Source organism: Scyliorhinus torazame, chromosome 9 (assembly GCF_047496885.1).
Source record: "Scyliorhinus torazame isolate Kashiwa2021f chromosome 9, sScyTor2.1, whole genome shotgun sequence".
NCBI lineage: Eukaryota > Metazoa > Chordata > Chondrichthyes > Carcharhiniformes > Scyliorhinidae > Scyliorhinus > Scyliorhinus torazame.
In genome coordinates, this window is record NC_092715.1 from 163,827,770 (window position 1) to 163,841,535 (window position 13,766).

Here is a 13,766-nt window from a genome sequence, read left to right on the forward strand (position 1 = left end):
TTTCATGCACTCAGCAAAGATACATTCGAGTGAGAAGGGAGAAGGAAAGACTCTAGGGGGAAGGACACACCATCCGGTTAACTAAGGAAGTTAAAGATGGTATAAAATTGAAAGAATAAGTGTACAATTCCACAAAGATTAGTGGCAGGTAAGAAGATTAGACAAAATATAAAAAACATCAAAGAATGATTTTAAAAAAGAGGGAAAAATCAGAGTACAAGAGAAAGGTGGATAGTAAGAGTTTTTGTAGGTATTCAAAAAGAAAAGAGTAACTAAAATGAGCATTGGTCCCTAAAGAGTGAGTCTGGAGAATTAATGATGGAAAATAAGGAAATGGCAGGTGAATTGAACTGACATTTTGCATTTGTAGAAGACACCAATAACATCCCAGGAATAATTGTAAACAAAGTTTAGAGGGACGAACTAAAAACAAATTACAATCACCGAGAAAGGATATTGAGAAAATTATGAGAACTAAAGTACATGGGTCCTGATGGACTTTATCCCAGCATTTTATAAGAAGTTGCTGCAGAAATAGTAGTTTTAATTTTTCAAAATTCTCTAGTTTCTGGAAAAGTCCCATCAGGCTGGAAAATAGGGAATGCTCAAGAAAAGAGGGAGCCTGAAAGCAGAAGACTATAGGCTAGTTAGCCTATGTCTGTCATCGGGAAATTACTAGAATCTATTATTAAGGAGTTTAACCCAAAGCACTTGAAAATCTAAATACAATCCGAGTCGACATGCTTTTGTGAAAGAAAAATTGTTTGTCCAATGTATTAGAGTTCTTCAAGGAAGTAACAAGCAAGTTGAATAAAGGGGAATCTGAGGTGTGTATATAGATTTCCAGAAGGCATCCAGGACAAAGCAGCCTGCTTGATTGGGCACAAATCTTCAGTCCCTCCACCAGAATTCACTCCCTCTGCCACCCCATGCACAGTGGCAACCGCATGTACCATCAATAGGAAGTGCTGCAGAAACTTGCCAACTTAGACAGAACCTTCCAAACCAATGGCCACATGGGAATAGCACAAACTGGCAGTTTCCTTCCAAGCCACTCACCAACCTTGACTGCCTTAACTGTTGCTGGGTCAGAGTCCTGGAACTCCCTCCCTAACAGCACTTTTAGTGTACTTGCACCACATAGACTGCAGCGGTTCATCAACACCTTTTCAAAGGCAAATCGAATGGGCAATAAATCTTAGAATTTACAGCGCAGAAGTAGGCTATTCGGCCCACCGAGTCTGCACCGGCCCTTACAAAGAGCACCCTACTCAAGCTCACGTATCTATCCTATCCCAGTAACCCCCACTTCACCTTTTTGGACACTAAAGGTCAATTTAGCATGGCCAATCCACCTAACCCGCACATCTTTGGACTGTGGGAGGAAACCGGAGCACCCGGAGGAAACCCACACAGACACTGGGAGAACGTGCAGACTCCGCACAGAGAGTGACCCAGCTGGGAATCGATCCTGGGACCCTGGAACTGTGAAACAACTGGGCTAACCGTGTTGCCCACACTCTGGCCTATCCAGTGACATCCACTTCCCATGAATTGATTTTTTTTTTTAATTGACACGGTGTCACATTAAAGTTTACTGCACAAAATAAGGGCTCATGGTGTAGGGGGCGATATGTTAGCATTGACAGAGGATTGGTTATCTAACAAGAAAACAGAGTAGGGTAAATGGGTCATTTTGTGTTGGCAAGATGTCATGAGTGGAGTATCTTTACCACTCCAAGTCTGACCATAACAGGTTTTTTTGTGAATTTAGAAGGATGAGGATAATCAATGACTGATTTCAACCATTCAAAGAAACAAGTCTGGCTGGCTTTCTTCAGGTTCAAATAGTTTTTAATTGGTTTTTTAAAAAAAAGTCCCAGCTAGAGATATTTAAAAATATTTTAAGCACTTTAGTTTTTGCGAAACGGTAGCGCGTCTGACTCCAGATCAGAAGGTTGCGTGTTCAAATCTGGTTAGGCTCACGGAGTTTTTCTGCAGCTGCTTCCAGGAATTTCTCTCTGTGTGGGAACGTTCTCGGAATGACTCCATTCAAAAGCAAATCTTCTTTTAGGGGCGGCAGGATGGCGCAGTGGTTAGCACTGCTGGCTCACGGCGCCGAGGTCCCGGGTTCGACCCCTGCTCTGGGTCACTCTCCATGTGGAGTTTGCACATTCTCCCTGTGTTTGCGTGGGTTTCGCCCCCACAACCCAAAGATGTGCATGGGATTGGCCAAGCTAAATTGCCCCTTAATTGGCAAAAATGAATTAGGTACTATAAATGTATTTAAAATATAAAAGGTAAACCTGCGCTTAAACTTTCACAATCCTCGTTCACACATACAAGCATGCAAAATTAACAAGTTCTTCTGAAAGTAGTTATCAATTGGCTGAAGAGCTGTCACCTGTGATGCTGGGAACCCAGAATCATCACTCTGCACTTCTGGCTGAAGATTGTTGCGAATATTTCTGCCTTACCTTTTGCACTGATGTGCTGGGCTCCCCCATCATTGAGGATGTGGTTATTTGAGGAGCCTCCTCCTCCAGTGAGTTGTTTAATTGTCCATCGCTGTTCACAACTGGATGTGGCAGGACTGGAGAGCTTAGATCTGACCCTTGCTTGTGGGATTGCTTAGCTCTGGCCATCACTTGCTGCTTTCACTATTTGGCACAAGTCCTTGTGTTGTAGCTCAGCAGGTTGACACTTCATTTTTCAGTATGCGTGGTGCTGCTTCTGATATGGCCTCCTACACACTTCAATGAACCAGGGTTGATTTGCTAGCTTGGTGGTAATGGGAATATTCCCCACTGGTGTACAATTCTGAATGGGGAGAGGGCTCGTGGGGGGTGGATGGGCGAGGAAGAGAGATTTCTTATCTCTAAGCTTATTTGAGGGTGCACATTTTTAAATTTGTATAGTGCAGCCATTTGCTCATTATCCATAATAGTTTGGTTTCTCTCTCTTACCCAGTCTTTTTCACCACTGATTTTTTTTGTTGCTGAAGCCGCTTCTTGTGCGTAACTTACTTCCTCAAAGCTGTAATCATCCTGGTCACTTTTCTCTGAACTCCTTTCTAACATATCCATATATTTTGCTTGCCGTTAGGCAAATAAAGCTGTCTGCCTTACTACAGAATTGATTTCATTATTTGAATCAGTACAACGTTGGTATATAATTCTTTCTGACTAGCACTCCCAATAAACTCTGTATTCAGTTTGCCTTATTAAGTTTTGAAAGAAAGCTGCACCCGATGACATTATTTAGCTGCCGCGTTAGTGTGAAAGTAACAATTGATGATTGCAAAGTGTATGTAATTATTTCCACATTAGAGTGATCTCTGCTGCAGTAGAGATGGAGTGGGAAATGCTTTACTATATTAGAGAGGATCTATGATGTTAATTTCAAGTGCAAGTCTGTGTTACGACTACTTCTATTTTTGTTCAATTCAAACACAGTCAGGGATCACCAGAGTGGTTTGCTTAAATTTACAGTCTTAACGTTTAGAAAACAAATAAATGAAGACACAATAACATTACAGGTAAAGACCCTTGAAGCTTCTGCCATTGTGTCTTTACTTGAAAGACTCTTTCCTCCATTCTGATGTGAACTTTGTTTTAATTTCAATGGCAGCACGGAGGTGCAGTGGTAGCACTGCTGCCTCACCGCGCCGAGGTCCCAGGTTCGATTCCGGCTCTGGGTCACTGTCCGTGTGGAGTTTGCACATTCTCCCCGTGTTGGGTGGGTCTCACCCCAACAATCTAAAGATGTGCAGGCTAGGTGGATTGGCCACGCTAAATTGCCCCTTAATTGGAAAAAATGAATTGGGTACTCTAAATTTAGAGAGAAACAAATAACTCGTGAGGCCATATTAACTACTGTTTATAGACTGTAACATGCCAAGTCTTACTTGTACTGAATAAAGAAATAATCACAGAAATAATCACAATATGGGTGATGTCGAATCATTCAGTGTTTAAGAGTGGGGGCTAACTGGCCAAAAAGAAAGGGCATGTTGAGGGTTTCAGCAGAGGCCATTAGTAGAACCACTGCATTTCTGATGTATATTAACGATCTAGACTTTGGTATACAGGGCTTAATTTCCAGGTTTTGTATCATCTGTATACCATGAAATGGTGCAAACAATGAGGATGATAATGGATGCTAGGAGAACAGAGGGACTGATGAAATGGGCAGACACACGACAGACTAAATTTAGAGCAGAAAAATATGAAGCAATACATTTTTGTAGGAAGAACGAGGTGAGACAATGGGCACAATCTATTGGCCTCGCCGCGCACCTGCCTTGGGACACGATGAGGCCGGCAAATCTCACACGAGGCCTCTCGCAAGATGACCAGCCTCAGCACGCCTCACGAGATCTAACGATTGTAATGATTGAGGTCGGGACCCAGTTTTACATATTCAAGTGAGCAGTTTGTCTCAAAGGCAATTGAGGGCCCATTAGGTTGTCGGGCTCTTGGCAGGGTGGTACCATGGCACCCCAGATGCCACCCGGGCACCGTCAGCCTGGCACTCTGGCAGTGCCACCCGGGTGCCACCCTGGCAGTGTAACTGGTTCCCAGGTGGCATCATGTCCATGTGGAGGATGGGGGCCAGGGGTGCCCTGCCTTATGAGGTGGGGTGTGGGGTCTTGTCAACCCCTTTATTGGTGAGTTGGGGTGTGAAGGCCATGGTGGGGGGATCTAGAGATTGAGACGCCATTTTTAAATGATCATCTTCTGTGCTGATGAGCAGAGCTCATTAGTGCAGGAAACAGGACAAAGTGTGGACTCGGTGGGGTGTTCCTCGCTGAGGCCCAGAAATGAAGCAAGAGTCCCGTTTAATAGCAGGGTCGTTCTTCGCACTGCCAGCGCCAGGAAACACCCGGCTAAACATTCTCCACACGGGCATAATTTGCAGTAAATTATGGTGTGACGTAGCAATGGCATAACTCACTCACGCCATAGTTTTCTAAGATTTTGGTATCATATGGGTGTTAGTCTTCAGAAAATTCAGGCCTATATTAAATTTAGAGCACCTTTTTTTTCCAATTAAGGGGCAATTTTAGAGTGGTCAATTCACCTACCCTTCACATCGTTTTGGACTGTGGGGGTGAGACCCACGCAGACATGGGGAGAATGTGCAAACACCACATGGACAGTGACCCGGGGCCAGGATCGAACCCGGGTCCAAGGCGCCATGAGACAGCAGTGCTAACCACCGCATCACCGTGCCGTCCCATGTGTGTATAATTGTGTAGGTTGTGTATAATTGTGCAAGGCATTACTTGACTGGTCATTTTAAATATAACATTGGGTATTCATCAGTCAACAGACAATTTGAATGTCTATTCTTGGGGAACAAATGCCAAAAAAATACCCCAGATATCATGATAAAGATGACTCATTTCATTAAATCCTGTCTTGTGAAACATTTACAACTTGCAAGAATGGGGTTTGATTCCGAGACACCGTATCAAATGTGAAGAAGCAAAACAAAAAGCTGCAATTTAGCGGGCATGCTCGGCGTGGGAGCAAATCCCATAACGGCCGCGAAGGTCAAAACAGGATCTGCGCAGCCGAGATCTTTGGTTTGAGGTCTTCCCCACCAAATTTCCATAAATTAACATGTATTTACCGGCCTTGACACTGTAATGTCCGCCCACACCTTATCCTCCCATTCAGTCGATGTGACATCACACTGGTACGGCCACTACTTATTTTCAACACGAAAACCAGTCGCATTGTCCACGTCGGGGGCTTGGAGGTAAGTATAGCCTCTGGGTTATGTGAGATATGCCCATGGCAACCCTGGCAGTGCCAGGGGTGGACCCGCTGGGGTTCCCCTTGTGTGGTGGTGGGAAGGGGTGTTATAATACCCATTATAGTCTGCCCTGGGCAGAAGCTGCTATCTCCACGTGTCTAACCTTGCCAGTCTGTGCTGTGGGCTTCTCTATGATGTGTGAGTTCGCTGCCAGCTCATTCATTCCTTGGCTTCATCTGTTGGATGGATCCAAGCACCTGATTGAATGCTTCTACACTCCTTTGGCTCCTGGTTGAATGATATCTTGATTCTAAAAGTTTCAGCCTTGCTTTCAAATCCATCCATTGTCTAGCCTAGTACTAATTTAATAATCGAGCCATGCAGGTGTCGGACAATGACCATCCCTAACAAGATAGAATCTAACCATCTTCCCATGACATTCAGTGGCAATGCCCAGGTCAGGTGATTGTTTTTTCCTGGACCATTATTAGCTTGTTACCATACAATGGCATTGCCTTGCCCAACTTATGTATGGTATCTTTTGTAATTAACTAGCTTGCCTGAAGAAAAACATCAATCCTCAATGTCCTTTTTTTTCAACCTATGGAATTCCACTAATTTCAGTAGTGTTGGGTCTCCGCCTCATCCTCCAAGAATTCTGCTGATGTCTACCCTTTAAATTTGGTCGCGGAAGGCTGCCAATTTCGACCACCCTACTTTACAGCCATGTCAATGCAGAGCATTTCACAATGGGATTAAAAGTAAATTATATTCGAGGGTCTTCATTTTTCATACAACAGTGGTTTGCACTGCTGACTCGCAGCGGCAGGGACCTGTGTAAGATTCTGACCTCAGGCAACTGTCTGTGTGGGGTTTGTACGTTTTCCCTGTGTCTGCGTGGGTTTTGTCTGGCTGCTCCAGTTTCCTCCCATAGACCCAAAGATGTGTGGGTTAGGTGGATTGGCCATTCTAAATTGCCACTTAGTGTCTAAAGGTTAGGTCGTCTGACGGGGATAGGGCGGGGGATTGGGCCCAAGTAGGGTGCTCTTGCGGAGGGTCGGTGCAAACTTGATAGGTCAAATGGAATGGCCCCCTTCAGCACAGTAGGGATTCTATTCTATTCTAAATTAGCGATCGCTAATCATGGCATTTAATTTAGTCCTCCTTAATTAGCAGGAGAATCTGAAGTGGAGACTTTCAATATTTTCACATTCCTGTCAGTAAAAGAACCATTCACCCCACTACTCTGTGTTTTCTGCCCCTTCACCGTTTTGTATTCATGCTGCAACTTGCTTCTTTAATCTCAGAGGCTTTAATTTTGTGAACCAGCTTAGAGACATATTGACAGAAAGTATTGACAATGTGGGATGCCAATGTGGAATGTATGGCAGCACTGTGGGAGGTGGGAGGAAGGAGATAAACGCTTGGGGGGTGGGGTGGGGGGGAGGGGGTAGATACTCTGCGAGAACCATGCTGGTGAGGTGGTCTGAACCCTTGCTGCCAATTGCCAATTTTTCTACCAGGTGTTATGGGCCAGGGTTTAGAAAACTCCAAAGTATACCATGGAGTTCACCTGACCAACAACTATTTATTGATTTTGGTTACAATGAGCACAAGGGCCTGCCTTTCAGGTGTTATTCAACAGAGGCCTTCAGCACTTTTAATCAAAAACAAGCTTTATTCTATGAATGTAGTTAATATTTTTATAAACACACACAGTAAGCATTTTTATCAACTACCAACATAAATACCCCACACAGCTACAGTAATCTATGTATCACCCTTAATAAACCCTCCCTTTAACTGTTCCAATTTAATAACACGATCCCATAAACCGGAAACTCCCTTTTCAAAGGCGTGGCCCAACACACAGCACTCTTACTATCTTTAAGACTGTGGTATGGATGCTCTTGTTTCATTTCCAAAACAGCAGGTTTGAATTCCTTTCAGAAAACAGTTATCTCTTAAGTTCTCAAGTAATCTGGAAACAGCTTTTTTTCCCAAAAAATTTAGAGTACCCAATTATTTTTTTTCCAATTAAGGGGCAATTTAGCGTGGCCAATCCACCTAACCTGCACACCTTTGGGTTGTGGGGGTGAAACCCACGCAGACATGGGGAGAATGTGTAAACTCTACACGGACAGTGACCCAGAGCCGGGATTCGAACCCGGGTCCTCAGCGCCGCAGTCCCAATGCTAACCACCGCGCCACATGCCACCCCCTGGAAACAGCTTTGAAAAAGATACAGAGACACTTTTTTTCAACCTGTGCAATACAAAACCAGGTCAAACTTAAAACGACAGTAAAACTCCGAGCCACAGAACAAGCCCCAAACCAAAGTGAAAGTAAAAACTCACTGCCAGAGCCACAGCCCAGCTCCACCCACACAATGACATCACTGAAGCCATGTGATATTTTAAAGGGACACTCCCATGACACAGGCTTCATGGTAAGTTGTTTCACTTTGTTCCAAACAGTGGAATCTGAAGATGCTGCCCATGCTTCAAGGCGGGATGAATTCAAATCTAATCTCTGGAAATAAGGTTTCAGTACAACGGACTCCATAGGGAGACAATAGAAGCAGTTAGTATTGATTCGTTCAAATGCAAATTAGATACAATTCTTTCAGAAAATAGCATTTTTGTGATATCAGCATCATAAGAGTCCGACAATGCAGAAAGAGACCATTTGGCCCATCTAGTCTGCATGACACTCCGAAAGAGCACCAAGCCTAGGCCCACGACTCCACCGTAACCCCACCAACCTTTGGGAAATTAAGGAAACATTTAGCATGGCCAGTCCACCTAACCTGCACATCTATGGACATTGGGAGGAAACCGGAGCACCCGGAGGAAAAACTCAGACACAAGGGGAATGTGCAAACTCCACACAGATTCACCCAAGGTCAGAATCAAACCCGAGTCATTGGCATTCTGAGGCAGCAGTGCTAACCACTGTGCTAACCCAGTTTGTCTCCAGATCATCCGGTAGTCTGTGCAGAAGAAATGTGGAGGCGTGGCACACATGCCACACTTGCAAGTGAAGCCTTAAAACCAGCAATCCCGAAAAAGGCACCCTGATCTCCAAAAGAAAACAAATGATATGTGATAAGTATTTGGGAGGAAAGGCTGACCCTGGACCTCTGATTCCCAAAGCTCTCCACCACTCGTGTTTTCCATAAGTTATTTCTGGGTTTGCTGTCGACCAATTGATGGTGATTGACTCCACTGAAGAACGTCAATATTCTTCTATCATGTGACTACCAGGATGGTAGAAGGGGAACTAGATGGATTTAATCTTTTTAGGTCGAGTAATTCCTTTGTTTCTTTAGGCAGTTGGAGCCCGTTCCGTTTTGTCAGTTTTTCATGTTCATCTTACTGTGTGTCTATCCCCATCCTTTTTAACCATTCACAGATTATGCCTTGTATATACCTTATATTTAAAAAATAATCCCTCCTATTGCCAGACGTACTATTATCACTTCAGCCATTTAGCCATCTCCTATTTTTGACTTCAGTTTGCAAGCCATTCTATTTCTATCTGTGCTATATTTCCACCGTTCCTACTTACCTACTTACCTTCGCTCTATTTTATTACTGAGTTTACAGGGTTAAAGGTGCTCGTGCATATTCAAATACGCTCAAGTAGTTTTATTGCTGTAATATTAGGCCCTGGTTCATGTCAGTGTAGTGGGTTTGAAAATAACCTGCTTAGCCACCTTCTATCCTCAAATAGCAAGTACTGGGGTCATAAAGAAAAAGTTGCGTGTGTTTTTGGACTGAGGATCTGCATGAAAGAAGGGAAAAAACTGAGGTGATCCAAAATCAGACTATATCTCACATAACAAATTTAAAATCCTGACAAAGAATCAAAGGACTTGAAACGTTAACTCTGCTTTCTCTCCTAATAAATGCAGCCACACCTGCTGAGTTTTTCCAGAATCCTATGTTCTTGTTTCAGATTCCTGTATGTTGCTTAAATTTTAAATCCTATTGTTTTTGCAGTATTATTCAGTGCCTTCATTTTTTTTCTATTGCCGCCTAACGTGTTTGCTGTACAGTGTTTGCAGTCCTGCCTGAATTTATACCTCTGACTTTTATTTCCAGTGGACAATTTGCAATAGTAAAAAAATGCACAGAGAAAAGCTCTGGAATGGGGTATGCAGCAAAATTTATCAAGAAGCGTCGCTCAAAGTCAAGCCGCCGTGGAGTGAGTCGTGAGGACATCGAAAGAGAAGTCAATATCTTAAAGGAGATTCAGCACCCAAATATCATAACTCTGCGTGATGTCTATGAAAACAAAACTGATGTGATCCTTATTCTTGAACTGTAAGTAAATATTTGCCTATTTACGTTGCTTTACCCTCCATGTGGAAGTGTGCTGAAAAGTAATTTCTCATTTGAGTGGACAAATGTATTTTCCATGCATTGCTGAGAACATTGTGGATGGTAATTCAGCTGAGCTAATTGATGTAAAATGCGCAGGTGGTGGCACAGCTTGGGTGCGTAATGAAGGAACCTGTTACTTTGCCTCATGAGAACAGTGACAGTAAAGTTGAAGCATTGGTCACATGTTTTGTGATGCACGGTACTATGATGTACACTAACTAAATCAATTGTGATGTTTCAAATAATAGTACAGTAGTATCTCATTTGACTTAAGATCACTTTGCCAGACATCCATAATAAATATTCTGAGCACAATGTTCCCAGTGCATCTACGCTTTGAGTGGAAGATATGCATAACCTTCTTCAGAAACCATTGTAAATAAAATTATCTTGAAACCACAAAAAGAATCAACAATATTCAATAGTACATGTATGCATTGTGAGTAAGTGAGCAGCTGCCTGCATCAGTTTCCTTTCTTCAGCTTTTAAAGGAAATGAATCATAAACAATTGAAATAAAATCTATTTCCTGATGGAGAACTTAATTTTTTATTTAATCACAATGAAGGCAGAATTTTATTTGACATTGTGTTGCTCTGTCATTCCCCTGTTTTTAATTCAGTTTTGCAAATTGCTTATTTCCCCGCCAACCAATATATAGTTTGCAGAGTACTGTAATCCGTTGGAATTAATCAGAAGTAAATTAACTCACCAAAGCACAGTACAAATTCGGAAGCCATTTTGTTTTCTGTTTCTAGCTGTTGATATGCTGGCCCCTTTGTCCTGGAGAATTGTACAAAGGACCAAGACATCTAACTGTCCAACCACATTGATCAATATTTTAGTGGGACAGTTCAGTCATCCAAGCATTCATAGCAACTTAATTACACCTGCCATTGAAGAGAACCACATATTTTTGCATAAATAATAATAAACAGACACAAATATAAACAGTAAATCTAGATGAAGTGCATTATTTTATCCAAAGGACCTGGTTCAAAATACTGCAAATTAATTACAGCAGGGGGGCGGCACAGTGGCTCAGTGGTTAGCACTGCAGCTTCACAGCGCTGAGGTCCTGGGTTCGATCCCAGATCCGGGTCACTGTCCGTGTGGAGTTTGCACATTCTCCCTGTGTTTGTATGGGTCTCACCGTTGATTCGCTTTGAATAAGGGGCCCAAACGGGGAACACGGGGCCGAGGCCGCACATAACCTCGTTTTTTTTATAATGGGGCCAGGACTCCCCATTGTAGCGAGAAATCAGGAAGCCATTTAAAAATGGAGTCCCGATCTCCGAGGCCCACAAAACAAAAAAATTCCCGACCGACCTCCAGCCTGAACGCAACATGGGACGGTCCTCCGTCCCCCCCCCGTCCCCCCCCCCCCCCCACTGCACCTCCCAACACCCACGGTGGGCAACTCCAGCCCAATCGCGCGTGCACTAAAAATGCCACCTTGGCAGTGCCAACCTGGCACCCTTGCAGTGCCTCAGCCAACTGACTTCCACCTGGGCACCTTGGCAGTGCTAGGCTGGCACTGCCAGGGTGCCAGGCTGGTGTTGCCAGGGTACCCAGGTGGCACCAGCAGTGTCAGGGCACCACCCTTCCCAAAGGCAATGTAGCTGGGGGCCTCCGATCCCCTTGGAGACCACCACGAGTGCCGTTCCATCTGCTCCCCGTTTGTGGGGACCGGTACCAAACGGCACTCACCCGAGATCCTCGAGGCAAAGGGATTGAATTCCAAAGCCTCAGGCACCTTGGGAACCTGCACATTAGAGCAAGGTTTACTGCCTCACTCTAATATGCAGATTTGCCAAAAACTGATCCCGTCCATAGTGGACAGGATTCTCCTTGCAACGTCTTGTGAGTTTGCGAGCCAGGTGTATCCTGGGAGCGGGATCTCCCGGCTTTCACTGGCCACGCTGCGCTGCGGTGAGATGCTTTTCTGGCGCAGCGTAGCTGGAAGATTGCGCCCTGCATATCATATAACAATAAAATCTATTCTGCCATGATGTCCAGTTACACTCTAATATCTAATAATAACTGCTTTACCATGGCCAAGTAATCTGAGCATAATCCATGATTGCTTCCAATATATTTTCATTTTAAACTTTTGTCACTTGTGATCTTTGTCTACTGCTACATGTACGGCACTACCTTACATTTATTCACTTTAAAACACATTTGTCTATCTCAGCACATTTTAAATATTCAGTGTGTATCTCTGTGAAGATTTTGTTATTAAACTTATATTAAGCTACTACAGACACCTTGGGCAAAATACTCCGGTATCGGCACGATGTCCGCCGACTGGCGCCCAAAATGGCGCAAATCAGTCGGGCATCGCGCCGCCCCAAAGGTGCGGAATGCTCTGCATCTTGGGGGGTCGAGCCCCAACCTTAAGGGGCTAGGCCCGCGCCAGACGAATTTCTGCCCCGCCAGCTGGCGGAAAAGGCCTTTGGTGCCCCGCCAGCTGGCGCGGAAATGACATCTGCGGGCGGCGCATGTGCGAGAGCGTTAGCGGCCGCTGATGGCATTCCCGCGCATGCGCAGTGGATGGTGTCTCTTCCGCCTCCGCCATCGTGGAGACCGCCACGGCGGAAGGAAAAGAGTGCCCCCACGGCACAGGCCCGCCCGCGGATTGGTGGGCCCCGATCGCGGGCCAGGCCACCGTGGGGGCACCCCCCCCCCCCCGGGGCCAGATCGCCCCGCGTCCCCCCCAGGACCCCGGAGCCCGCCCACGCCGCCTTGTCCCACTGGTAAGGTAGATGGTTTAATCTACGCCGGCGGGACAGGCATTTTAGCGGCAGGACTTCGGCCCATCTGGGCCGGAGAATCGCCGGGGTGGGGGCCAACTGCCCGCCCAGCCAAATATCCGGTGCAGGAGAATTCGGCAACCGGCGGGGGCGGGATTCATGCCAGCCCCCGGCGATTCTCCGACCCGGCGGGGGGTCGGAGAATCTCGCCCCTTATCTCATATAATTTACAGACACTGTAAACGAGAGGCTGGAACAAATTCCCGTGAAATTCCACTGCTTATTTTATCCCAGACAGAACATTTTCCATCTAGCACTATTTGGAAGTAATTTTAGTTTTTTGGCGGGATTCTCTGGTCCGTGGCCGGATCTGTTGCGGGCGAGATAGGAAAATTTGGTGTTCTAGCCAAAACTCGATTCACTTTCAGCATCAACGGAAATTCCCAGCACTGAACAAGGATGGAAAGTCTTGGCCTGTGTCTTGGACTCCCCTCCCAGTTTGGTTATGCTACTGATTGGAATCTCTGAGCAATTTCACAGCAAAGCTGTTTTTATAACTTAGCTAAGAATTTCTTCAGGTTTTAAACACTGCCCAGGCATACTTTTGCATTCTTCAGTTTCCTCAGAAGATGAAGCAAGTATGTTGGGTATTATAAATAAATCTAATTGCCATGAGTTGACTGCAGGCTATTAAGGACGTTTTTGAAGTTGAGATTTTAAAATTGGATTTGTGCAATTTAAATGCTTTAACAAGACAAACAAAAACCACTTACCAAAACGCTGAAAGATCAAATGACGCGAGGTAAATTTCACCATAGGCTGTCAGCCTGTGTTATCAAATCTTTCAGCGCCATGCATGA

The 13,766-nt window shown here is 44.8% G+C and overlaps 1 protein-coding gene across 5 annotated transcripts in view; it reads left to right on the forward strand.

Annotated features, from left to right (window-relative positions):
- Nucleotides 1-13,766, forward strand: part of dapk1 (death-associated protein kinase 1) — a 310,534-nt gene that overhangs the window by 124,643 nt on the left and 172,125 nt on the right. For all 5 annotated transcript variants that reach the window (XM_072516716.1, XM_072516717.1, XM_072516715.1 and 2 more), the window contains exon 3: nucleotides 9,870-10,091. In XM_072516716.1, coding sequence (XP_072372817.1) covers nucleotides 9,870-10,091 — 222 coding nt within the window. The remainder of the gene's footprint in view (nucleotides 1-9,869; nucleotides 10,092-13,766) is intronic.